Source organism: Podarcis raffonei, chromosome 6, assembly GCF_027172205.1.
Source record: "Podarcis raffonei isolate rPodRaf1 chromosome 6, rPodRaf1.pri, whole genome shotgun sequence".
NCBI classification, from domain to species: Eukaryota; Metazoa; Chordata; class Lepidosauria; order Squamata; family Lacertidae; genus Podarcis; species Podarcis raffonei.
In genome coordinates, this window is record NC_070607.1 from 4,358,963 (window position 1) to 4,386,156 (window position 27,194).

Below are 27,194 nucleotides of genomic sequence, written 5' to 3' on the forward strand. Positions count from 1 at the left end.
TGATTCTTTTGTGGTTCCCCTTGAACCCCTTGATACATTACTCGCTTCACCTTTCTGACTTGATGAATAACCAGACTGTCCAGCAAATTTCTATTCCTAGAGTACCTCCAGATGGGTGTTTGGTGCTGTTCATGCATACGAACACTTTTTTTGCAGCGTTTACACAGATGGGAAGCCATCAGCATCAAAAAGTCAGCCAGTATTCCCCGCTCCCCCCAATGAATCCGGATAACCAATAAGTTGGGGGGAAGTGTCATGCCAACGGCCTGTTTGCAGTATCTTGAATGACCGGTTTGCAGTACTAAGCCCTGGTCTGGAAGCACCCTGACAGCAAGCATATTTTACACTCTAACATTTCACAGATGAAAATGGGAGTAGTTGATTACTGGTGGATACTCCTGATAATGCACTAAGAATGAGTGCTGAATGCAGCTCTTCCTTGTGTTCTACACATTGCTCACATTGCTGAAGCATGTACTGCGCTACAGAGCAAGGAAAGCTTTTTTACTTACAAGGAAAACAGTTTCAAATCAACAAGAGTTGTTGCACTGTGCCTGGCTTGAAGCTGGCCAGTGCATTTCATTTCCATTTCCCTTTTAATTTGTCTCCTGCCTTTCTATATTGCTATGCGTAAGGTGGTTTACAAGCTGAAGAAACAAGAAAATAGACAACAAAGATCATACACCTAATAACAATCTGATCCAATACAGAAAAGTCATAATAAAAACATAACTTTAAAATAAACAGCTTATAGGGTGAGTCTTGCTGAATTCCCAGAGATCACCTGGGACCTATTTCCAAATAAGTAGGTATAGGTTTAAACCCTTTCAGCCCAATAGTTTTGACCAACAAAATTATATGGATGCATCTTATCATCTTTATCAGAAAATATACACTGTCCAAGGTAAATGGGGACCTTTTGGAATATATGACATATGGAAGGCTCTGAAATTTTCTGGGTTTTTCACATGTGAAGTTCTTTAGATTTTCATGGAATTAATGAGACAGTGATGTTACTTGTCGTGGGCCTCCATGAGAGAGAGTGCAGGTTTCTACTTGGTTATGAGTTCCACTGTGCCTTTGCAGCAGCAGAAATTGGTGCAAAAAAGAGAATTCTCTCTTTCTTTCCTGACCCAGGTGCCCAGAAAGTAGATTGGGAACTACTGGTAGATTTCAGGGTTATTTGCAGTAGATGAGCAAAGGTTTCTGACTTTGCAGTTGTTTAACAAGGCAACCACAAAATGACTTTTCTCACCTGAATTCATTGCTGAAATGAAGAAAGCCATCTAGAAGTAGATTTGGTGTGAAAGGATTTTGAGCTCATTTAGCTCTGGTACTGAAAATAAATTCCCGGACTCACCGTGTGTCCTGCTCTTTAATTCTAACTGTGTTTCTTTTACACTTGTCTCTGATAGAAAGATCGTGGTATTCTAGTAAAGAACAACAACAACACCAGCAAAGTCAGCCACTCAACCCTAAAGTCTGCCCACTCCTGCTCAAAACCACCAGAGCAATGCTGGTTCATTCCAAACTATCATGGGAAGCTTATTTCTTAAGCACCAGAAAAGACTAGCTGCATTCAAAGCACATTCTTTCCATCAAAGAATTCTAGGCACTGTAGTTTAACCCTCACAGAATTACAATTCCAAGCAACTCTTAACAAACTACAGTGCCCAGAATTCTATTTGGGGGGGGGGTGAGGGGAAAACTGTGCTTTGAATATGCTTTAAATGTATAGTGTGTGTGCATCTTGCATTTCAGGAGTTTTAACCATGCTTCCAGCTGCCACAACTACAAAAATTCCCTCTCTGCCAGAAATTGGATTCTTCTGCATCACACGTACACAGGTGCCTGAAACTTAGAGACAGGTTGATGCCAGTGGTGGGTGGACGGACAAACAACTCCTACATCACCAAACACTATTGCCAAATAATTGTTTTGGTTCTTATGGCCTCATCCAGGGGGTGTTGCCCAATGGTGTGCTGTAATACTGTGTGGTTTCGGATGCAACTGCCACGCCGTGCAACTTGAGCAGTTAAATCACAACTGGTGTGCATGTGAGCAGAGATATTTCCCGTTTTACAGATGAATATTGGAGGTACAGAACTGGACATTTGGGGTCAAACTAATTTGAGCTCCAGGGTGGAGTTACGCAGTCTGGTCTGTAATGCAGACGTCCACTCATTTATTCACTTACATCATTTTCACTCTGCCTTTCCAAAAATATACTCGAACTGGCTTGCGCAGTGAAAAGTACAAATAAGAGTTATGAGCAAAGAATAAAATAGGCAGGCAGAAAGGTATAGTTTAATGAATGCTAGGCGAGGGTGGGGGGATTGGATTACCTTTAAGAAAGTAAGGCAAAAGCCTTCCTGTTGATTTAATTATTTCTTTGTAAGGAAATGGGCGAGCGGCAGCAGGGAACCTTTTTTGGGGGGGTGGGCAGGGCTCCCTTAGCCCCCACTGGCTACAGGTCTGTGGCAGCTCATGGGCATCGGGTGAATACATCCCTGCCCCTCCTCTGACCTGCAAAACAGTGTGACTTGAAATTCTGTTTTTCAAGCCACTAATCTAATGTGTCCAAGGCTTAGGGCACAAAGTGTGGCTTGTTTAACTGTGCTGTGCATGAGCTCAAGTTCCCCCACTTTGTTCCTCCCTTATTTATTTTATCAAAACAGAATTTGTGTGCTGCTTAATTGAAAAGAAATAGCTTTCAGCCGTTTACTTAAAATGTAAAAGCATCACAACCGTTGAGACAAGTCTGAAGTTAAAAACAAGCTGACTTTTAAAAAAACAAAACAGCTATAAACCATTTTTAAGTTTTCAAAAGTGATGGAACAAACCACAGAGTGGCAGTCTTAGCGTCACATCTGAATTTTTCTCTCCAAACAAGCCATCATCTGAAATCAAGGTTTGTTCTTGGCTTCCTGATCAAGGTTTGTTGAGGAGAAGCAAACCTCAAAAACTGGTTTGGATTCAGTGCTAAGCCTGTGGTTTGCTTCCCTCCCCAGCTAAAAGAGGAGCAAAGTGGGAGCCCTCTGGGTGCAGAGAGAAATCATCCTTCCTGGTTTACCATTACTTCTGAGCATGGCCCCTGGCTGAGTTCAGCTCTGAACTTTGGCTTCGTGTTAGGTGCTCCTTCTCCCGAGTGGCCACAAGGAGGAAACACGAAGCTTCAGTTTCCATTTTTGACTAACTGTGATTTGTTGTTATGTCGCAACTCAGAACTGTGGTTTGTCTTAACTATGGTTGAAGGAAACAAGCCAGGATCTGAAACCACAATTTGAAGTTGGCTTTGCCCTCCAAGCCATAATTAAGACTAGCCACAGCTCGACTGCCTTGAGACATGGCCACAAAATGCAGTTATCTTAAAACGGAAGCAAAAGCTTCCAGTCTGCTCCTCGTGACTGTGGTGGTGGAGGAAAAGTGGAAAGGGAGTGCATAAGCCCAAGGCTTCATCATGGAACACTAAAGCAGCCTTAGAATCATAGAATTGTAGAGTTGGGAGGGACCATGAGGGTCATCTAGTCCAACCCCCTGCAATGCGGGAATGTTTTGCCCAGCGTGGGCTCAAACCCACAACCCTCAGATTAAGAGTCTCATGCTCTACCAATAGAACCATACACCTCCTGGGCCTGGGACAGCTCAGACAGGAGAGCGTGAGACACTTAATCTCAAGAGTTCTGGGTTTGAGTCCCACATGGGGCACAAGATTCCCGCATTGCAAGGGGTTGGACTAGATGACTCTCGTGGTCCCTCCCAACTGTAGAAATCTATGATTCCATGATTTAGCTGGAGTCATCTCTGATGCTGGCTGTGCTGGCTGAGACAGACAAGAATTGTATTCCTTTTTTAATTTTTTAAAACCAGTTTTCAACATATCATTTTCAACAGTAATTAAACATACTTTTACATCTTATACAGTTTTTTTTACTTCCATCAATCACATCTGAAAATTTTCCAATCTATTCACTTAATTTACAGTTCTTATTTTCACTATTACATTTAAATCTCATAACTAATAGCTCTCTTCTTTGCAATATTTCATATATTTCTCCTTGCAAAACTTCTTGTAGTCCTACTAGCGTAATTTGTTGATTATAGTTGCTCTTCAAATAATTCCTATATTTCTTCCAATTTTCTGTAAATCTCTGGTCCCGCAGGTTTCGAATCCTTCCTGTCATTTTGTCCAATTCTGCGTAGTCCATTAATTTTGTCTGTCATTCTTCTTTCGTCGGTATTTCTTCTAGCTTCCATTTCTGGGCCAACAATACTCTTGCTGCTGTTGTTGCATATAAAAACAATTTTACATCCTGTCTATTAATATCCTCACCTATAATGCCCAGTAAAAATGCTTCTGGTTTTTTTTAGAAATGTATATTTCAACATCTTTTTCATCTCATTATATATCATTTCCCAGAAGTTTATTACTTTCTTACATTCCCACCACATATGATAAAATGTTCCGACAAGAATTGTATTCCAAAACCACTGGAGGGCGCCAGGTTGGGTAAGGCTGCAGTAAACCACAGTTTGGCATTGGACCAAATGCAGGCATTGGATATTTGTAGGAAGTGGCCCAAGTGGTATTATTTTCTGACACACCTGCGTGTGTAAATTTCCCCACAGTTTCTTAAAATAAATCCAGTATTTACCAGGGACCAGTCTCCGTGTAGTCTCTTACAGGAGTTCCACAGGTTTTGTGATCTGCAATAGTTGGTGTGGTGGGGCTGATTTGTATGGAGTGCTGCTTTGAGGGTGTGTGTGTGTGTGTGTTAATGTGGTCACTGCAGTTTACGTGATCATGATGGTCCTTTTTCAAGCTGCCTTAGTTGTTCTGGCCAGGCACATTGGCCCTGCTTAGAGATGCCTGTTCCTGCAACCAGTTCTACATGCGATATCCATTAGGTCACAAGCCTGCTGCTGGTCTCCATGAGAGGAGGTCAGGAGGGACATCCTTTCAAATGTCCCACCTTGCTCCCTGCATTAGTTACGAGCGCATACAATTCCTCACTCTCACCCTTACTGCCTTCAAAGTCCTTGCCTCTCTGCTAGTCCTTGATTGAAATCGTTTTCTGCGGCGGTAATGCAGAACTTAAAACAACAACAACAACATTTACAGGAATAGTATATATCTATATATAGAATTAGTATTTCTAGACTGCTTTTCTACCCATAGGCTTCCAAACTGGCTCCCAGAATAAAATAGATAGAATCCAAAAATAACATTGAAATGTAATACAAACGCAAGCAACACGGCTTGACATATAAAACAGAACAATAAAAGCCAGGGCGGGACAAGCCCCCAAGAGACAAGACCAAGGGCATTAAAAGCAAGGCAGTCTCAAAAGATAGTTGGGGAAACCTCTAGTATAGGGATTAGACTAACCTCCTGGGGGAAGGAGTAGCATAGCCTTGGCAAAATTCACTGCACGGATTGAACCAGACTCTTCCACATTTCCAGAATGAATTGCAGAATTCTGGATTCCTGTTTTGCTTCAGGTTGGGCTACATAACTTAGTGTAGCATTTCTTGAATGTTAAAAAGTTATACTGTGCTCAGTCTTAACACGGGGTGACTGAGAAGCCCAACTGCTGAGCAAACTTCAAGTCATGCGAAGTTCTTGTGGTGCCTGTTGCTTTCCTGTGATCTCAAGCGCTCTGAGTAGAATCTGGACCAGGGAAGGCTCATCACAGTGCCTGTGAAGCTTTGTGGATTACCTCATAGCATGAAACGGCTTCGCATGAACATGCTCTCACCATGTAGCTTGGGTAAGCCGCCTGTTTTGTCACTCACCACATCAGTTTCCCGAAGACTGTGCAAAACTAGAAATATTAATTTGATGAGATTTCCTGCCTAAGTGCTAAGTTGTGGTTAAGAGGTTCATCACCCCCTCAGCGTGGGTCTGTGGATTATAGAGCCAGCAGTTGAGTCTAACTCGAAACATTTGTGAAACAAGCCCTGCTGAAAGAGTCGAAGCAGCAGGAAATACTGGCTTTGCTGCCACTGGGGGGCACCCTTGGAGTACACGAAGGTAAGCCTGGCAAGGCTTCCTAGTTTAACTGACTGGCACTCTTGGAGGAAACAGATTGTGAGTCTGGGTTCAGGCCTGGGTTTGGCATGCAACTGGCCCTGGCCACCCTGACAGATGACCTTTTTTTGAGGGAGAGACCCTCAAAAGAGCCCTCCTGCTGCTGTGAGATCTGCCAGCCGCTTTGGACACCATTGAATGTGCTGTCTCCCTGAATCGTCTCCATGGGTTGGGAATGGGAGGAACTGATTTACAGTGATTCCAGAGATTAGAGGTGAGGCAGGACGTGTCTGCATTTGGGCCAATGCTATATGAGGCCATTAGGAGCAATCATCAGAAGGTTGGTGAAGCTCAGCTCTGCTTTCCCAAGGAAACCAAGTTGGCAGAGGTTGTGCCTAAGCTGAACCAGTATCTGGGTGCAGTGGGTGAGGGTTAACAGGCCGAAGCTGAACCCTGTGGCTAAGTGGGCTCCAAGTACTGGGGAGTCTGCCTGTTACAATTGGGATTGCCCTCCCTCTGAAGAGCACCTATCATTAGCTGCTGCACCAACTGTGCCCTTTCCTGGACAGGAGAACTTGGCCTCTGTTACATGTGGATTGGTAACCTCACATCTGGGCTACTTTAAGGACGCTCTGTAGGTGAGGCTTCCCTTGAAGCTGGTCTGGAAATTGCAGCTTTTGCAGAACTCACAAGTGGTGCTCCTTGATTGGGCATACGTTATGAGATCTGCCCTTGCTGCCTATTAGTCACGGAGCTGGTTTAAGGTGATGCTACTTACACACAAAGCCTCAAATAATTCTGGAGCATCTTCTTCCTCACTGCCCAGTAAGGGCACCACTGTCAGCTAAAGGGGCCAGGGTAGATTTTGCCATGATCTGATAAGTATCATCTTGTGGTAATACGGGGGTGGGCTTTTCCAGTGGTGGCACCGGTGTGGAGGAATGCCATCCCTGCTGAAATGCGAGATGACCCATCCGTGTTGATTTCTTTTGGCTCCCGAAAATACACCTGTTTAGGCAGGCATTCCCCTGAACTGGTCTTACTGTATTAACAGTTTGTTTTTTAAAAAAAATATTTTTATTGTGTATCTTAATTATGTATTGATTTTATAGTTGTAAACCGCTTTGAAGCCATTTTGGTATATAAAGCAATATATAAATTAATAAAGAAAAATTGGTGCAGGGGAGAATTCCGCTTTTCTTAGCCCTAGAATAATAATTAAAAAGCAATATTGACCAGACTTTGATGGGCAGGGTACAAATAATAAATTTGTTTGTTTATTTATTTATTGACCAATGCCTACCACCATGGCAGTCCACAAACACCAGGTGTGGGTTAAGGAGACCGTTCCAAAGACTTCTAGAACAGTTCCCTCCTGGTCTGCATAACTTGTGGTCCACTGATTTGAATTCAGTCCACCTGCCATTTGCCAGGCCCCCTCCTTTCTGCAATCCCAGGCCATTGGCAAAGACAATAAGTTTACTGGGCTCTCAGAAAAAGAGCCACTGTGCAAATGACGGGTGAGCTGTGTTTGCACTGGTGGGCCAAAATGTTCTGGCCTGAACTTCTCAGAACTCTTCATTGCCTTTTTATGTCATGCAGCTGTTTTCTACAGTCCTCCTGTTTCATTTCATGCTAATTATGTGATAATTATAGGAATGTGTTTTGGGGGGCGGGGGCAGCATTGCAAGGAGGAGCTTGGGGGGGGGGAGATGATGTGTTTTCCAGCCCAGATTTTCCTGAGGTGCTTTTCTAGCTTCTGTTTCTAAAGACCCTTTGTTAGCGTTTTCAGATTTTTCAAAATATGTTGGTATGTGAGGATGGCTTGTGTTTGAGACGTGCAACACAACATATTCCACCAGCCTTAAAACAGCAAGGAACTGTAGAACAGAAAGGTTCAAAGATCTCTCGATTGAAACCTCTCATGCTCAGGCTTAGTTCACACTGCAGGATTTGATATGGCAAAACTGTTTCTAGAAAGTATTATTTCAGGCCAGGAACAGGGGTTCCCAAGGTGAATTTTCTTCTATACAAACATATTCCCTACACATAGAAAGATAGCAGATTAGAGAAAAAGTTACGTTATAACCCTGACAGCTAGCTTTTTAGATGGAGGAACATTAAAGGATTTGGCCTGTTACCTACAGTTCGAAGTCACATAATCCAGCAGCAGCTTTAAAACCCCACCTGCTCTTTTTGAGCCAAGCACTTATGTGGAAATATCTCCAGAGTAGACCAACATGACATGGAACCCAACTCCCCAAGCTGAATGTGGTCCACCTGCCATGCATTGGGGTCTGCCAGGTGCAGGACCTTTGCAACCATTATAGGTGGGCAACCTGACAAGAAACACAAAGGGTTACTCAGAATGGCTGTTGGGCTGTACAGCTGCACAGGAGAGGAAAGTTGGAAGCCTCCAAGGCATATGACCTTGTTCCTCCGGAGAGTCAGTCCTGGGGAGACCCTCTCAATTAGGTACTTCTGTCACGCAAAGTCTTCCCTGGATGGGAGCCAGGCAGTGCTTTGATTGGTTAGAGAAGGAAGGAAAGAGAGTGACTGGCAGGAAAGCTGATGGCAAAGCCATTGCCTGGGAGCTTCGGCATTTATATACTCAGCCCCTGGCAGCTGACCAGAGAAGTTTAAAGTTTATGTGGGAGGGAATTTCAGGTCACCGTTTCCAAACCCAGGGCTGCTAATTCTGTGCTTCAGTTCCTCACTTTCTTTTTTAAAAAAATACAATAAAGACTGCAAAGAACAACATAAGGAGACTGCCATTTTTAAGGAGAAAAGGGAATCTTTCTGATTTTAGTCTTATTATTGTCTGTAAAATATAGCTAGTGATATTCTTTTTCTTGCATCCCCGCTCCCCAAATAACATGAGGTAAGTTTGTGAGACAACATAAAGTAGCCTAAAGGGAAGCAGATTTTATCACCCTAGTGTTGCTTAGAAGCTTGTTTGGGGGAGTTCCAGATATGTGCTGCACTTGATTTTGTTTCCGTATAGGTTTGCTTGAAGTTTTTGTGTAGGAATCCAAAACTCCTGCACGTTCGCACTAAGAGCAAAGCCATGAACCAATTTGTTCACACACATTCCAACAATACTGACTATAGCTTGGATGTGTTAGGTGAAGCCTTACAGGGCCAGCGTGCCAGCTATGAGACTTGTATTTTTCCCCTTTATATTTCTGCCATCTTTCTTACACCATCAGCCAGTTTTCTCATTCCTCCTTTCATCTACAAAAATAATTATCACCAGGTTCTGAAAACAGGTGGAGAGTTGATGCAATGCATTTTATTCCTCTCAAAGGCTTACCCTAGTCATTCTCCCACACCTTGACATAGGATGGGTTGTCATCCAAAAATGGCATTTCTGGGGGTATTCTGTATAGATAATACCCTTCCCTTGTCACTTTAAAATACCAGAAACTGTTTATGGAGAGCATCCTGCATGACTTGAATGTGTTGCATATCAGGGGTGGGCTAACTTCATTGTTATATAGTCTACCTGTTTCTCTTTTTAAAAATCAAAATCCCTCTTGTCCACCCGCATGTTTTAGATTTACAGAATGAAGACGCACAGTGAATATTTTGTGCTTGCTTAACAGCCATGCTGTGTCAACATCATTTGCAAGAATCTCAACAACCTTCAGGCTCTAGGTGGTCTCCTGGCAATTGGCCAGTGGACCGCCACCTACAGTCTGCCACCCCACTCTGGGTCCTATCCTGCCCTTTCCACCCCCACCCTGGTGGGAGTGCATGGCAGAGAAGGATTGTCAGCACTGTATACTCATGATAGTAATATCCAGGAGTCAAAGCAATCTCAGGATGGGAGCATCACTGACCATGGAGCAAGGAAAGTAGGCAAGATGACACCAAGAGGAAGAATAAAACTCGTATTAAGCATTTTCATCTTGCCCCTCCCTATTTTAAAGTACATTTCTGAGAGCAGCATCAGTAACATTACAGTGGTACCTCTGGATGTGAAAGGGATCTGTTCCAGAACCCCGTTCGCATCCTGAAGCGAACGTAACATGCGCCTGCGGGTCACGTTTTGCCGCTTCCGCACATGCGTGTGATGCCATTTTGAGCATCTGCACATGCGCGAGCGGTGAAACCCGGAAGTAACGTGCTCCGTTACTTGCAGGTCTCCGTGGAGCACAACCTGAAAATATTCACCCCAAAGCTACTTCAACCTGAGGTATGACTGTAATTCAAACCACATGGCCTGTGTGAGGTTTTTTAAAAGATCTCTCTCTCTCTCTGTGTGTGTGTGGTTTATAAATTATCCAGATCTGAGTCAGGAACTGACTTCTGAATCCTATGCCAAGACCCAGTCTTCTCATTCCTACCCTCATCTGCAAGAATAATTATCACCATGTTCTGAAAACAGGTGGAGAGCTGGGAGAACAGGTGTTATGGGATAATGGAAAGCAGCCGAACCAGTGGAAAAGGGGCAAGGGAACCTGGGGCTGAATCTCTGTTCAATAGAGATTCCCCTGGGAGGGGATTAAATGCCAATCATTTATAGGTGGACTGAAGCCTTCAAGGTTCAGAACAGCAACATGCAATAACAGCTGATCGTTACAGATGTCTCTTCCCCCACCCAGAGTTCCAGACAATTTTTCCTTTTAGCTATCCCCTTTCACCACAGTAGGGAGCTTCACGATCCAAAGATTTATAGACCAGAGGGTCTCCAGGGAAGGTATTTGAAGGTATTTGCTAGAAGAAGAAGAGGAGGAGGAGGAGGAGGAGGAGTTTGGATTTGATATCCCGCTTTATCATTAACCCAAGGAGTCTCAAAGTGGCCAACAATCTTCTTTCCCTTCCTCCCCCACAACAAACACTCTGTGAGGTGAGTGGGGCTGAGAGACTTCAGAGAAGTGTGACTAGCCCAAGGTCACCCAGCAGCTGCATGTGGAGGAGCGGAGATGCGAACCCAGTTCACCAGATTACGAGTCTGCCGCTCTTAACCACACACCACACTGGCTCTCACATCACATTGGCTCTGCAAAAGCAGTTCAGTTCCAAAGAGAGGGAGCCACCACAGAGGAGGGTTGAGGTCTTGTTAACCATCGCCAGAACCTCCATGAAGGAGGGAAAGCATCAATGGGGCCTCCTCTGAAGACCTTGGAGGAGGCATGGCTTCAAATATCCTGGCACCAGAACATTTACAGGTTTGAAGGTTAAAACCAGCACTTTGAATTGTGGCCAGAAGAATGCAGACAAGCAGTCCAGGGTGTTACAAAACTGGTGATTGTGACGGCTCAGGGAGCAGCCCCCACCCAGAGGCTTAGCAGCTTGCCTTTGAGACCACCAGCACTCAGTGTATCTTACGCTGAGTGTATCTTAGGACTTGGCCTTCTCTTGATTCTTATGGTGTGGTGCTAGAACCTTGGCCATAACTAGCTTATCTCAAGGATGATGCTTTGAAGCAAAGCCTTGAAATTGTGGGCAGAGAAAACCTGTGGCTCTCTGTGTGCTATTGGACTCCCTACTCCCATCATCCCCTAGGAGTCCAGCAAGTTCCCAGAGGGCCACAGGTTCTCCACCTGTGCTCTAGATCCTCCCACTTCCTAACCTCATGGCAATGCCCTGTTGCAACAGATGCCACCTTCTGCTGCACAGCTCTTCTGGAGCGCCTCTGGGTTCTCTCCTTTCTGCTTGAGCCTAAGCCCTTATTACAGGTGAACCGGGGCCCCCTCAGTTCCTGCTTCCACCCCCTCGCTCCTATGTTGGATGGTTTCACACGTTGGCTTCCTGACGAAGGGAATTGCTTGCTTGTTTGAAGCGATGCTGGAGTGGAGCTCTCAGATTGCAGCATCAGACACATTCCTGGGCATATTCCTACTTGCTGGCTGGGCTTCTGATGCAGGGGCCCGGGAAATGTTCTTGACTTTTCCGGAGCAGTAGTTTCTGGGCCTCTAGCAGGGCGAAGTCTCGGACGGCAGTGGGCAAATGCAAAGAGCTGGAACACCATCAAGTGGAGGGAGCAGGTTTGCCAATGCCAGATGGGACTCCAGATGTGGAAGCTCTTTGGTAACAATGCAGAGCTCCAGGCAGACACTTGTTGATGAAATTGAATGTGTGGAAGCTCCTCCTCTGGATGGTGAGGAACATGCAGTGAGAGAGCGCAAAAAAGCATCCTTGTGGTTGTTTCGTGCTAACTCATCCTTAAAAGAGATTTCGGGGCTGTGAATAGAAGTAGATTCTTGAGGGAGAACTTCTGGGAAGGGATGCTTCTAGAACTGTGGTAGCAGAGTATTTTTGTATGTTTTTAAAATACGTAACATTTCCTCACCTTGAAGGCTCAGGATGGGTAAGAACATTAATGAAAGCATTTCCTCAAGCTATAAAAAATATTTAAATGTACAGCTAAAATGTCCTTTCATTAGATGTGGTGGATATATTCTCCAGCTTCACTGAGCAGAAGGCATTCTTCTGTTGACCTGGCCAAGAGCTACTGTGAATGGCCAACCTAGAGGCTTCAGGCGGGGCCAGTGTTGCATATTCTTATTCCTTTCTGTGCCTTAAGAGGATTCTTGCAGTTGAATGCATTCAGGCCCACTGGACAGTTTGCTAGTTTGGGCTCCAGTTTCAGGCCATGAGGTTCCCACTTCAAGCTTCAGAGTCCCTGACAAGAAGAAGGGAATTTTGGAGCTGGCAATGAGCCCCTGACAAGATATTCCTGCAACTGTTCACACTTAGTAACACATTTGGCATCCTAAGGTCATCAGATGTCATTTAAATAAAACATGGTTCTAACCCTCATGGACAAGAGGACAAGAGCATAGAAACATTTCTATGTCCTTCTCTTTTAATTACTTAACACCCCCCTTTTCACCTGCAAAAAAAATAAGTATCCTAAAACATGAGCGATTTCAGCCAATTAATTTATGCAAAATGCATGCAAATACCCAGTCTGCAGAATATAAGTGGCCTGGTTGCAGAATGGAAGCTAGGGTGGTTCTCCAGGCTACATTCAGTTCTCCCAGTAAGCCAGCTGAGAAAATAATTGTTCTGTTGAAGAGGCAAGAAATGAGCCTGTTCAACACAGACAAGACTGAGACCAAGAGTAGCCACTCAGGGGCTGTCCGCTGTGATTTTCCTAGGGGCTTAGTTGCTCAGTCAGCACTGATTCTCTGGATAGCTCCACTGGTAGGGAACAAAGCTGAACAAAGCAGGTTCTGATCCCTGGATGCAGCCTGACTTGGTTGCTGCTGCGACCTTGAAGACTACAGACCGCCTTCAGTTGCAAGCAAAGATCCTGATCTAGTAATACAAATAATAGTGACAATGAATTATTAATAATAATATTTTATTGATAATAAATAATAGTGATAATGATGATGATGATAATAATACAATCTAAATGGGGAAAAAAGTTCACATACAAGAGAAATGTGACAGAGAAGGAAGAGGGAGAGGAATAAAACTCAGGCACAGTTCTTATAATGATGAGCTTTGCATAGTTCAGGAGTTGGAGATGCCTGAGGTCATCTTATGGAACGACTGCCCACCCCACGATCTCCCGGTGACAATATCGTGGACAGAGGAGGAGTAGAATGTTTGTGTGTGGAAGGATAAGGCTTCTACAAAGTGAAATGTAATATTGTGCATAGCTGTACAACAGCAGGAAGGCATCAATCGCTGTTTTCCAGTTTATAGAAGTTTTCACAGTGCAGGGTCAAGAAAACTGATGTATTATTTAAAGAGAAGTCACCGTGGTGGCACTCACTCACAGTATGAGTTTTCTCCCTGATTTGCAGTTTGCATGACTGAAGTATATTCCTTTGAGGTTAATGCTGTTTCAGCCATAATTTTTGCCATGCTCCGGCCAGTGTGTTCACTTTCCTTTTTAGGAATTAAAAAAGCAATCTGAAAAAAAGTTTCAGAACAGCTACAGGGATTTGGTGTGTGTGTGTTTCTCAGTGGTAGTTGCAGGGACTGGCCAGTTGTCACCACTGGCATTTGCTGCAAACCTGGAAGACTCCCCCCCCACCCGCCACAAAAAAACCAGCTCAGTGCTGGAGAAGATATGTGATGGGGGCGCCTCCACACTGCTTGTCTTCCTCCTTTTCTTGCCTCAGATTTGGAACAAAGCACTTCTTTCTCCAATAAGATCTTTAGATGGATATGGTGCAGGGAATGTGCCCTTTCTTGCTGCCTGCACAGCACCATGACTGATGTAGCAGATTCCACTCAGCCCAAGTTAATGATTAGTGTTGGATACTATCGTTGTGGCTACAAATTAGAACCCAGTTTGAATTGGTGTCTGGTGGACCAAATTTTAAATGCATTTCCAACCTGTTTTGGTTTAGATTTGCTAGCAAGAAACCTTGGAAATTGTCATCCCTCTTAAACAAAGACTTCTTCACATCTCTTGCAGTTTCCAGGGTTCCTTGAGGGTAGCCACTATAGTGCCCTTGGATCCAAGCCAGTTTGAAGATCTAGTGTGGCTTCATCCTAAACTCACTCCTTCTGTTCTGGAGTTGAGAGGTAGTGTGGTCTTTGTCCCAGCATCCCCTGTGCTGAATTTTCTTCTTTTTTCCTCTCTCTCCTCCACTCAGGTGTGTTTGACAATTGCTCCCACGTTGCCAGTGACAGGGGCTGGACTCTTGGCATCCGGACGCAGGAGAACACTGGGAAGAAGGATGCCCGATTCTTCTTCTCACTCCGGACAGACCGCTTCAAGAGATCTTCCACCATATCGGTACCACACCGCTATGAACTCAATACGTGGGCTCATGTGGCCGCCACCTACAACGGGAAGCAGATGCTGCTGTACCTGAACGGGGAACGGGTGGCTCGTAGTTCCCTGCAGTCTGGGGCCCTCCACAGTCCCTTCATGGCTTCTTGCCGCACCTTGATTCTGGGAGGTGACAGCTCGGAGGACGGGCACCACTTCCGTGGCCACCTGGCTCTGCTGGCCATCTGGAATGCTGCTTTACCCCAGGAGAAACTCCAGAGAGCTTTCTTGAGAAAGGTTGAAGACAGAGAAGCTACCATGGTGCTCAGTGCAAGGTTCAGCCGCTTGGAGCAGCAATGGGTAACATTCAAAGATGGTGCCTACCCGCTGGTGGAGTCCTTCCAAGCGCCAGAGCCTCCAGTTTTCTCACCGCTCGCGCCCCCTCTCTGTGGGCAGACCGTCTGCGACAACGTGGAGTTGATCTCCTACTACAACAGCCACTGGCCACTGAGGAATGAGAAGGTGGTCCGTTACCGGGTCGTCAACATTCATGACGACGAGGGGCTCCATCCTACTGTCAGCCAGGAGCAGATTGCCCACCAGCACCGGGTGCTGAGCGGCGCCTTTGGCCGCTATAACATCACCTGGCAACTGAGCGTACACAAGGTGCAGAGCTCCTTGCTCCGCCACCGCGTAGTCCTGATGAACTGTGAACCCGGCAAGATTGGCAATGAATACTGTGACCCCGAGTGTGAGCACCCGCTGACTGGCTATGACGGGGGGGACTGCCGCCGGCTGGGGCGCTGCTACGACTGGGTGCGCAGGGATGGGGTTTGCAACATGGAATGCAACAACATGCTTGACAATTTTGACGACGGCGACTGTTGCAACCCCAGAGTGACCAACGTGAAGAAGACATGCTTTGACCCTGAATCTCCACACCGGTAAGTTGTGGGCGGACGAGGGAGGGAGGGAGGGCCCTGCCCTCCTGCCTGGAGACTCCTAGCCACTAAAGCCCATTGCAATGAAGTCCACAGGATCATGTCCATTGATTCCCCGCTCATACTATTCATTTCTCTGGGTTTAGGCTAATGTGAACTGTGGTCCGCACTGACTACTGCTGATGCAGTGCTAGCAGTGCAGTGGAAGGGAGAGAGATGTTTGCTGATGGGGGGTGGGGTGGGTGGGAGAAGGAGAAAGGAGTAAATGTGCCTGAGGCTGGCTACCTGCAGAGAGCCTGTGGTCCTCCCTCTTCTGTTACTCCCACTTCCCTTGGCTCCAGCCAGCATGGCCAGTGGCCGGCCAGTGATGATGGGTGTTGTAGTCCAATGGCTTCTGGAGGTTCACAGGTTTCCAATACCTGCTTCTGCCCTATTTCACGTTCAGACATTTAATGGCTTTATACTACTTAAAATGTTCACCACCTCTGTATTGGAATTTAAGTTTGGCAATGGTGCACATAATTATTTGTTTAGAGATCTCTGGGCTCTCCTCGCAGCGCTACAGCTCTCATGGGAAGGGAGAATGACTGTTGAAGCTGATTTCATGTCTGTAATTTGAATATCCCTCGTGTTGTTTGTAGACTCAGCCAGTGAATGTGGAGACTCCTTAAACGGCGATGTACGTCTCCTTGCCAATTGACATGGAAGTCTTCCGCATAGAGCTGCTAATATTGACACACACACACCCCGACCGCCACCAAGGGGCCTGCTCGTGTCCAAAAGTAAAGATGACTATCAGCTAGAGGAGTTTTTTTGGGATTTCTTCAGGTCCAGTAGAAAGCCTTTCTGGAATGATTTAGCTAGCATTTGAGTTGGCAAGTTCTGGTGAAATTGTTAGTGTTGTTAAATGAATATATTGTTTTTAGTTTTCTTTGGCTTGGTCAGGGCCATTATTTTAGGAAATAGGAATTGTTCCTGTTCAGAGCGAGAGGCCATGGAACCCGAAGGCTCCATAGCCCTGCAGTCCAAACAAGCCTGGAAGAGGCCGTGGGGGAGACGAGCGCAAGAGCCAGTGACCCTCGGCTGCCAAGGGTAACATTGTGGGGAGAGAAGCAGGCTGGGAGTTTAATTTTTTTTTAATTTCTCTGGTACAGAGTTTAAAATGTGATTCTTACATTACAACCCCCCCCCCAAAGAAAATAATAATAATGAGTGCCCTTTCATATCCCAGAGAAAAAGAGACTTCTGGCCTGTATACAGTCTTCTGCTACCTGGAATGCTCAGTGCCTTGGATCTAAATATATATTTGGATGAGAATTCATTTCATAAGAAATAAATCGAGGGAAGAGTCTTGTTGCAGGAGATAACAGTACTGCAAATAGTTCGAAAGCACCTCAAAGTGCAAGCAGATAAATAGGTACCACTCCAGCGGGAAGGTAAATGGTGTTTCTGTGTGCTGCTCTGGTTCGCCAGAAGCGGCTTAGTCCTGCTGGCCACATGACCCGGAAGTTGTACACCAGCTTCCTCAGCCAATAAAGCGAGATGAACACCGCAACCCCAGAGTCGGCCACGACTGGACCTAATGGTCAGGGGTCCCTTTACCTTTACGTTTATGGCCATCCTAAATTAAAAAACAACATCTATGACCCAGGAAACTGAACTATGCAGGTGGGCGTTGTCATAATCCTGAATCTAATATAGCACTTTTCATTTGCAGAGTGCATTATAACCTGCATTCATTTAATCCATGCACTATTCTTGGGGTCACTGTTTCTCCTGTGCAAAGAGTGGGAATTGAATCTGCCTGAGGCCCAGACAGTGATCCCAAGGCAGAGCCGGGCTCACACCTAAGGCTCAGAGGTGCAAGACTCTATCCCACATTTCACACTGCCTGACAGAATGATCAGTCACATTGATCAGTCGAAAAAGAAACAATGCACAGAACGGAACTGCAAATATCTTTTTGGGTTCCCTCAAAATTCCATGGTTGTTTTGCTAAAGCAGGAGTCTTTCATTTTGCTTTGAAATGTTACTTAATGCAAAATCTGGTGGCAATATTGAGATGTTCACTTTGCAAGGCTTAAAAAAATTCCTTTGATTCTTTTCTCAAGTAGGGACCTCCTAGTTTCTCACCAGAATTTCACATATGGCAAAACATGGTGATAGCTCCACCTAAAATGAAAGGTCAATTCAAGATGTTGATATCTATTGCCCAGTTCCCTTAATCCAAAGTCCTAAAACTTTGCTGGACACCTGCTTGTCTTCCTGGTGATGTCATCCTCTTCAGCTGTGGCAGGAAGAGGCTGGCTCCCTGCCGGCTATCCATTCAGCATCTCACTGAGGCAACCATGGGAGGTTATAATGTAAATACCAAGAGCTCTAATGCTGGAAATTCTCTGTTGTGCTTTTGGAGGGCCTGCCACTTAAAAGGATTTTTACTACCCTTTTCGATTTGTGTGCATTTATAAACTGTCTGCTGGCGAATTTGCATGCCAGACTCAAGCAGCTCCTGAGCCATTAAGGTCTCTGGGTCAATAGGCTGCCTTTTAAAAAATCTATTAAGTTCCATTTGCAGGGGATTACCGCTTGTGTGATTGATTCTGTCTACCAGCTACCATTAAAAAACACCAAACAAAAGAAGCCCCAAGGAGCCAGAGCAATAAGATGCAGACTGGGCTAGATTTATCGCCGGAGGAAAACGATATTCCATTATGTGGTTGCAACTGAAGTTCCTCTCATTATCTCACACGCAGACACATGTGGAACAACAACAACAACAATGTATTTTTTATTATAATCACAGTTCATCCCATCCTAATTTCAAGAAGAAAGGGCCGTGTGCACAGTTCTCGGCCTTTTGGCTAAGATCAAGTGTCGTAGGTGTCGCTCAAGGTGTTTCATGGCCCAGACATAAGTCTTTTGCAGGCTTGTACAACATGTAGCCAACTAAAAAGAGCATAGCCTACTGGGGCAAGGGCAGGCAATAAAATAACTTTTCCAACTATCATTTCAAAATACACTCATCCTTTCTCCCTAAACATCACCCTGTTCATTTGCCAATTTCTGCTATGGCTTCTATACATTGTTATAACCTGTCCTCAAAATAATGGAGCAGAGTAAATCCTCTTTTACCTATCAGTAATGGTCATTCATCCATTTTGAAACATTTCCTTCTGATACCTCCTGAGCAACATTTTGCCTGAGAAAAACAGACCTTGCCTCCTCCCAGACAACACACACAAATTCCTCCCTGGCCTTGAACAGGGCTGACTGGCATCTGGCCCCAGTAATAAACAATTCATCCTCACTGGGGCTGCATGCAGAGGGTGAAAATGAAAACCCTAGAAAATATATATATATATATATATATATATATATATATATATATGTAGTATAAATATATAACATGCATTCCACCCATCTAAAACACTACCAATCTCCCAGCATCTCCCACCCTTCACATTTCGCCAAATTTAATCCTCAATTTTACATACAACCAGCTCATTATTAAATAAACATAATCCATATCCCTACAAACTCTAAGCTTGATAGAGAATCACAGAATTGTAGAGTTGGAAGGGACCCCAAGGGTCATCTAGTCCAACCCCCTGCAATGCAGGAATCTCAGCTAAAGCATCCATGACAGATGGCCATCCAGCCTCTGCATAAAAACCAATAATAATAATAATAATAATAATAATAATAATAATAATAATAATAATAATTTACCCTGCCCATCTGGCTGGGTTTCCAAGGAAAGAGAGTCCACCACCTTCTGAGAGAGACCATTGTGGGGGTTGTTACTTAGGTGGGAATGATCACCACGATGATTGTGGCAAGGAGATTATATATTTGTTCTTTGTCTCCCATTTTGTGGAGGCTTAGCTAGTTATATTCTTCACTCAGCAAGGTCTGCTGTGCCAGAGTAAAGCAAAGGAGTTAACAACAGGGCAACAGGGAAGGTGAACTTAAGCCTTATATTTTACTTTATGTAACTGTAAAGTATTCAGGCAGCTGGGGTAGAGCTGTGGATAGACCATCAGCTTTGGATTTAAGTTCTTCCTGGGTTTTGTAGCACAGTGAGTGACCTGGAGCCTAGTTCTCCAGGAGGTGGCAAGCCTTTGTCTGGACTCTTCCACTTCAGATTTTTGGAAGGGGTTCACATCACTGAATGTTCCTGCATTCAAACAATGACCTCAAAACATCCTGCAGGTAGAAAAATAAAATACCAGGAGAGAAAGGTTTTAGCTTAGCCTTCTCACTGAAACGGCAGTTTTTTGCATATGGGGATTTTAATTTATTTTTTTGTTTGTTTGGAGAAATTTAGTCATGTGAACTCCCCACCTGCAATCTGAAGAGCATCGTGGTACACTCTCCATGGTGAGGGGGAAAAAGGGAAGACTTGTGACAGGCTTACAAAATGGTGTCATGCACAGCTTAGCAAGTTAAAGGTAAAGGTACCCCTGACCGTTAGGTCCAGTCGTGGATGACTCTGGGGTTGCGGCGCTCATCTCGCTTTACAGGCCAAGGGAGCCGACGTTTGTCCACAGACAGCTTCTGGGTCATGTGGCCAGCATGGTGAACCAGAGCAGCACACGGAAACATTGTTTACCTTCCCGCTGGAGCTGTACCTATTTATCTACTTGCACTTTGATGTGCTTTCGAATTGCTAGGTTGGCAGGAGCAGGGACCGAGCAACAGGAGCTCACCCCGTCATGGGGATTCGAACCACCGACCTTCTGATTGGCAAGCCCAATGGTTTAGACCACAGCGCCACCAAGTTAGCAAGTTAGCACTTGGTATTAGTCTCTATTCCTCCTCAGTAGATGCTGGTTCAGAAAGTAAGTAGATTATTTGGAGTGGTCAAGTGCACCAGTTGGGGTGACAGGGGCCTTGGCATTTTGAAGTGATGTGGTAGATGTGGCAATGGGCACCTGGCTTTCATTGGTATAGAGAAAGACTGAAGTTCCCCAATGTGAGACATTGGTGTGATGTCAGCAAACTAAAGGGCATGGGCCACCACACTTTATTTCTGCTGCTTTGTGTAGAGCAGAGTAATGGAATCTTTCTGTTTCTCAATGGAAGACTAACCAGAACCTCTTATTGGCCAGTGTCCTCTTGCATGTTCCATGGTGTGTAGAATGCTGAGATTCAGGGACTCGCCATTTTAAGAACACACGAGTGATCAAAATGCATTTTATACCTAGTGAAAGGCATTGAGGGCTCCTCCAGAGGACCTGTTCATTGAATGTTATTGTAGAACACACCCAAAATGAAATGTGTGTGGGACGTATGTTTGCACGTTATCTGGGCGTGCTTTTTTCTGTGCTGAGCTGCTTTCCATGCAGGAGATTTATAGTGTGTGAAGAGGCTGTCGGTACGCTGCCCTTTGTGCTGAAAAGAACATTTGCAATGTGGTGGCTATCGACTAGGGTCAGCCAAATACTTCTGCGTCCTGTTCAGACACAGGTCAGGCAGTTCCTCTTGAGACGTCTCTTGGACTTTATTAGTCTGTCTCCTGATATGTCTTTTTGAATCAGTGTCATTTTGCTTCCAGTTGGTGTCCCTTGCCCTTCTCTTTCCTTTCCATCATTCTTAGCTTTGCTTTTCTCCTCTCTGTTTTTCCAGGGGGGCGGGAAGTGTGTGTGGCTGGAGTTCAGGGCTGCGCCTCACAGCCTCCCTCCTTGGCCAGTACTCCTGGCTCCAACCTGCGGTCCTTCTTACCCTCCCTTCTAGAGCAGATGGGCCTCTCCCCAAAACACCTGATATTTTCCTCTTGGGGATGGTAACAACAGAGGTACCCAAAAAACCCAAAAGAGTTTATTACTATACGCCACCACCACAGCTAGAACCTTAGTGGCACAAAGGTGGAGAACAAATATAGTCCCCACTAAGGAAGAATGACAGTGTAAATTGTTCAAATGTGCTGAACTGGCTGGTCTTGCGAACAGGATAAGAGAAAATGAAGATAAGGAATATAAGGAGGAATAGAAAATGTTTAGTGAATATTTTAAGAACCAGTATAGACAGATACATAGCTTTGCAGCTCTCCAGTGAATCCAGCAGAGTTGAAATAGATAATTTAATAGATAACAAGTTGGATGATTAAAAAGATGTGGCTTACGTGGAGTAGTAGAAAAGCAAAGGAACCAGGAAAAGTGTGGAAGGGACGTCATATGGTATATGTATATATGCTGTATTGGGTACGAAGTTGTAAGTGGGACAGGGGAAGGGGAGGGGGGTTTAATATGCTCCCTGCTCCTGTTTTTGAAAATGCAAATATAAATAAATAAATAAATAAAAATAGAGAGGATGGGCCTCTCTGCTGCTCATGCTGCAACGTGATAGGGCTCAGTGGGGTGGTCCTGAGACCAGACCCTCTGCTCTGAAAAGGAATCTCAAACTTGCAGGAGCTCTGGGAGACCCTCTTTTGCCACGAGAAGAGGTGCGCTTCCTATGTATTCAACCGGGTACTGACCATGATTTGGATTACTGGCAAAATGCCACCGTTTTCCCACCATGCGGATGGTGAATACGAAAGGGTGCTCAGAAACGACAAAGTAGGAACAAAGCTCCGGAATGTGGCCTATAAGGATTGTGACAGGGTCCCTGTTGTCTTTTTCTTCAGTTTTGTATTTCCCCCCTCCTGCCTGTTCTTCACTCTTGTTCCTGTGCCTTTGTCTGCACTCCTTCCTTCCTTGCACCTGCTTTCCTGCCCTGATTTGGTTACAAAATCTCTCTCGACATTGATTATGACACCACCATGATCTGTGAACTGCTGACAGCCAGATGGATCTCTTGCACCCAAGCCCAGTCTCTGACTCATGCCCATGTGTGCACTGCCATATACTGGCCCGGATCCTGACAGTTGGAGACTCCTATGTTTGAGGAGTCTGGGAAAGCAACGGAAAGGGGACAGCCTAGAAGCTGTTATCAATTCGGTTTTATAGGAGGGTGGGTAGAAATTAAGTCAGACTTAATAATAATGTTGTCCAGAGATCTAAGCACATGATGAATGTCTACTCCATCTGTTGCTCGTAAAGTGATCGTAAGTCCTGGCACGCAGAAGGGCAAGTAAGAGGAGAGTGTGGCAAGATGCGCACCGAGTTGTGAGGAGCAGCAAGGGGCAGAGAACAAAAGGCTTTGCAAATCATAATGTGGGCACAACCAGAGGTGGAATGTCCCTTGCAGATGGCTTGCTTGTAGAAGACATGGGTGCCCTAGGTGCTGGACCAAGGGGGAAACTGCATGTTACATGGTCAGATCCATGATCAGCCTTCCCAAAGTTTTCTGCATTTCCAAAATGTAGCCTCATATGTATTTGTGCTCAGTCTCCCCCCACCCCACCCCATTGTTGTCCTGATCCAGATGGCCCTTCCAAAGGCACTGATAGCACCAGAGAAGCACCAGAGTGGTGAAGATCTTGTTGCTGGCTCTCTTTCGTGGCGCTCCATAGCGGTGGGGAAATAAGGAGGGTAAATGTTTGTGAGGGGAGGTGGGAGCAGATGAACCACTAAAGGGTTCAAAGAGCTTTGACTGAATCAGAAGTCCTGCTGCTCCTTCACTTTAGGACAGCAGTTTTCAGACACTTGCCCCAGGAAGTTCCTCAGAAGCTGGTTGGGGATTCTCAGTGAGCAGATAAGTAAAGGCAGACATACTTTTCGGGGGGAAACTGTTTCCCATTATTACTGAGTTTCTTCTGCAATGCACAAGCTAGGAGAGTTACAGGCAAAACAGGAAGGCACCATCCCTACCTCTCTGCTAAAGCCTTGCTTACTGGGTCACACGGCAGCTTGGTGCTCTCGTGAGATCTCACCAGAAGCAGCCCCTACCTCTGCTTCTCTAGCAGTGGAAATGGAGGTGGGCGACCACCCTGCAGGATTCTGCCACCCAAGGCAGCTGCCTCAGTCCACCTCATGAGTGGGCTGGCCCTGGTTAAAGGCCCTGGATCCTCTGCAGCACTCAGGGTCCTTGGGTGGACTTGCAAGGGATTCCTCAGTAGATAACATTGATGTCGGAAGACAGAAAGTTTGAAACCCTTGTTTAAAGGAATGACTGCTCCGGCAGGGGAGTGAAGTAGTGACCCTTAACTCTGAATTGGGTGCGCTGAGTTGGTAGTCTCTTCAGGACACTTTGAGAGCGCTCTTCAAGTGTTCTACTCAAAAGCAGCACACACCTGTGATCTTCCAGGGTGTCTCCACAAGTACACCTTCCAACCTGTGGTGTGTGACTGGTGCTGGTGGGCATAATGTTCTCTTTATTCTTTTACACCTGAGCAGAATGCCTTTGTGTAATCTTAATTCTGCCTTGAGGCAATGGTGAGATGCAAGGGAGCACAGAACTCTTGGACCTTTAAGATTCCTTCCTCCTAGTGGAGGGAGGATTTCTCTCTTTTTGACTGGGGGAGCTTGTCGTGCAGGCATGCAAGAAGGTGCACCTGCTGAGACTTCCTCTTCAATACAGTTGTTGAAAGTAAAGAAGCCCTGAGATTCTCTGTATTGGACCACCTTACCCTCCTCCTTCTGCTTAAAGCCAACAACCAGAATAAGAGCTGGAACGCAGGGAGAGACTCAATGTGTGTACAACATACCAGGCATAGCAAAGGAAAGGTTTTATCTCAAGGTGCCCACTGCTGCTAGCCATGGACTTTAGAGCAAAACACCTGTCTCTGGTGTGTATGTGTGCCTGTTCATGCACATGTGTTTGTGCACTTCGTTACAAAGTTATATTGTAGTGCAGAAGTGAAATTTGAAAGAGAACCCAAGAAGGCACAATATGCTAATTGGCTCCAGCTGTTCACTCCCTTATTCCCTTGCACAGATGTTTCCACGGCTAGGAGGCTCTTCCCAGCTTTGCACGGTGCATCTGGAAACTGCTGTCTCCCATCTGGGGAGGCGCCCCAGGCTGGCAACAAGCAGAAGAATTATTGTCAATTTTGCTTTTTTCATTCTAAGCTCAATTAAAAACAATTGTTGTGTCTTTATCCTCTTCTCCGGGTTACCAAGTTGCTAAATTAGTGTTTCAAATTAGTGAAAATCTTGCCACATTCTACCGTCTTGCATGTGTGAATAATTGTCAGATAAACACAGCACCCCTGGAAGGAGCTTCCTATTCTGTAATCCTCCTTTTAAGCAACCAATAAAGGTATGGGAGCCCTGCCCGCCTCTTGCATCTGGCTGCCTTGTTAATTTCCCCCAGATGGAGCAAGAGGAAGAAGAGGCAGAAATCGGGGAGGGGCCTCACTGTCTACATCTGTGAGAATGGACTGGCAGCACATCTGAAGAATGTGTTTTCAGCGCCCTTTCAGTATTATGTATGACTTCAGCCGTAGAGAAGAATCTGGGTCAGAAAGAACCTCACCACCCAGGTCAGCATCTGGGCGCTTGCTATCCACCATGTAGCTTCTGGGAACGTCTGAGAGAATAGCTTTTAGCTGTCCCTGGAGGACATGAACTAGATGAATGATGAACTGGGAAACCAGGTTTCATCAAAGGTATTTTCCTTTATAGCCCCGCTTGCATAAAAGGAGGCAGGGTTCAAACCTGGTCTCCCTTTTTCCATACGTAAGGGGAAAAGCAAGTAAAGCTCTTCCACCAGCCTCACAAACCTGTCTGTGTAGAGCCTGCATGGACAGTCCGTGTTTTAACACCATGTGAAATGACACCATAATCTTAATGCCGTGCTCGTGACTGTGTTGTATAACATTGAAACCTATTTTTAATTTTTTTTTAAAATGATGAACTGGATGGCATTTTGATGGTGAGTGCCAGAAGAAGCAGGCTGACCTTCTGAAGCTGCTGACCCCTTTGTCCAGAGACTTAAGTGACCAGCATGACTGATCTCTCTGGCATGCAAAGTCCTCACAACCTGATTCAGACTCCTGTCCATCCCGTCCTGCTCATGTCGCTCATGTTTTGCTGCAGTTTTGTTTTTGAAGAAGATGAGCTGCAGCAGCAACAACAAAACACACTCTGAATTTAGTTTAACTAGATCATATATAGAATTATAGAATTGTAGGGACCCCAGGGTCATCGAGTGCAACCCCCAGCAATGCAGGAATCTTTTGCCTGACATGCGGCTTGAACACACAACACTGGGATTAAATGTCTCATGCTCTACCAACTTAGCTATCCCACGTTGTGCTGAAGCAGACTCATTGCCTGCCTCCACAGCACAGCCCTGACAGAGAGTCACCCTGCTGCATAGCCAGATTGGCTGCCTATGGGGTGGGCAACCTGAAATTGTGTCCCATAGTTACAGAGATCTTGCATTTTGTGCTAAAAAATGGTAGGTAATAATTTTACCAGCCCTACTGTGAGAAGCAAGTTTAGTTCATCTTCACCCATCTCATACTGTTTCCAGGAGGGAAAAGGAGGAGAAGCTGGTGTTGGAGCTCCAGTTAGTCCTCAGCTGTTGTGGCTGTCTTTGGAAACATGTTGACCAGTTTCTCTGACAGCAACTATCTTGAGATCAGTAGCTCTTGAAAGAGTTGGTAGTTGTAACTGCCAAGGACCAGAAAGATGGATTTGGGGGAAGGGGTGCTCAGTGGCAGCTTTCCCCCTTTTTACTCCTGCAGAAAGACTGCAATGTGTCTTGAAGGACACAGGATTGGTGCAGGCTGTGATCCTATGTGTGGTTAAGCTCCACTTAACATGCCCAGGACTGGATTGTAACTAAGGGTGGAATTCAATGTCATTTGTTCTCTTAGCACAAGCTTGCCCAACTTAATTATCTCTCCTCACCCCACACACTGTTCTGGGATTTCCCACCACCCTCCAGAGTGGATTTGGGGGAGGCACAGGGGCACACGGGGGGAGGAGAGGGGAGGGAAACCCTGTTATGCTAGTGGGAGTCCTTGTGGTGGCTTCTTCCAGCAGAATGGGGTGGCTGAATCCAGCTCTCTCCCACAAGTCATTTGTCTCTGACTTTTTCCTCTCAAACTGATTCACCTACTTCATGCTTGCTGTGATACTCTGCTGCCCCAACTGCAACACTGTGTTGTTGCTCAGAATGAGCAACAGGCTCTCTCTCAGCACCCAAGGTTCATGCATGTTAGGAATCTGTGAGCGGAAGAGCAGCACTCGAACGGAGGTTTAAAGCTAACATTGAGACATATGCTTCTCCTGCTTCTGAGTTTAGTTTCAGACGATCGTGGGGAGGTGCAAAGATGATAATCACCCCCACTGATGTCTCAAGCACAGTGAAATGGATCCGTGTGAGAGAAGTGTAAAATCCTTTGCTTTTAGGAAAGCGTGTGATGAAACAGAGGCAGTGTTGTGCAATGGTTGGAGTGTTGGACCAAGACCTGGAAGAGCAGGGTTCAAATCTCCACTCAGACATGAAGCTCACTGGGTGACCTTGGGCCAATCAGTGCCTCTCAGCCTACCCCAGGGGATTAAATGAACAGGAGAAGAACCACCTTGAACACCTTGGAGGAAAAGGTTGGGATATAAATGCAATAAATAAATAATAAAACAAATAAATGCGGGCTGCAACAAATGCTCTCAAAGCAAACCATTTTGGTTGTCACTGGATG

At 45.5% G+C, this 27,194-nt stretch overlaps 1 protein-coding gene across 2 annotated transcripts in view; it reads left to right on the forward strand.

Annotated features, from left to right (window-relative positions):
- PAPPA2 (pappalysin 2) overlaps positions 1 to 27,194 on the forward strand; it is a 120,777-nt gene that overhangs the window by 1,155 nt on the left and 92,428 nt on the right. For both annotated transcript variants that reach the window (XM_053391237.1, XM_053391238.1), the window contains exon 2: positions 14,599 to 15,661. In XM_053391237.1, coding sequence (XP_053247212.1) covers positions 14,599 to 15,661 — 1,063 coding nt within the window. The remainder of the gene's footprint in view (positions 1 to 14,598; positions 15,662 to 27,194) is intronic.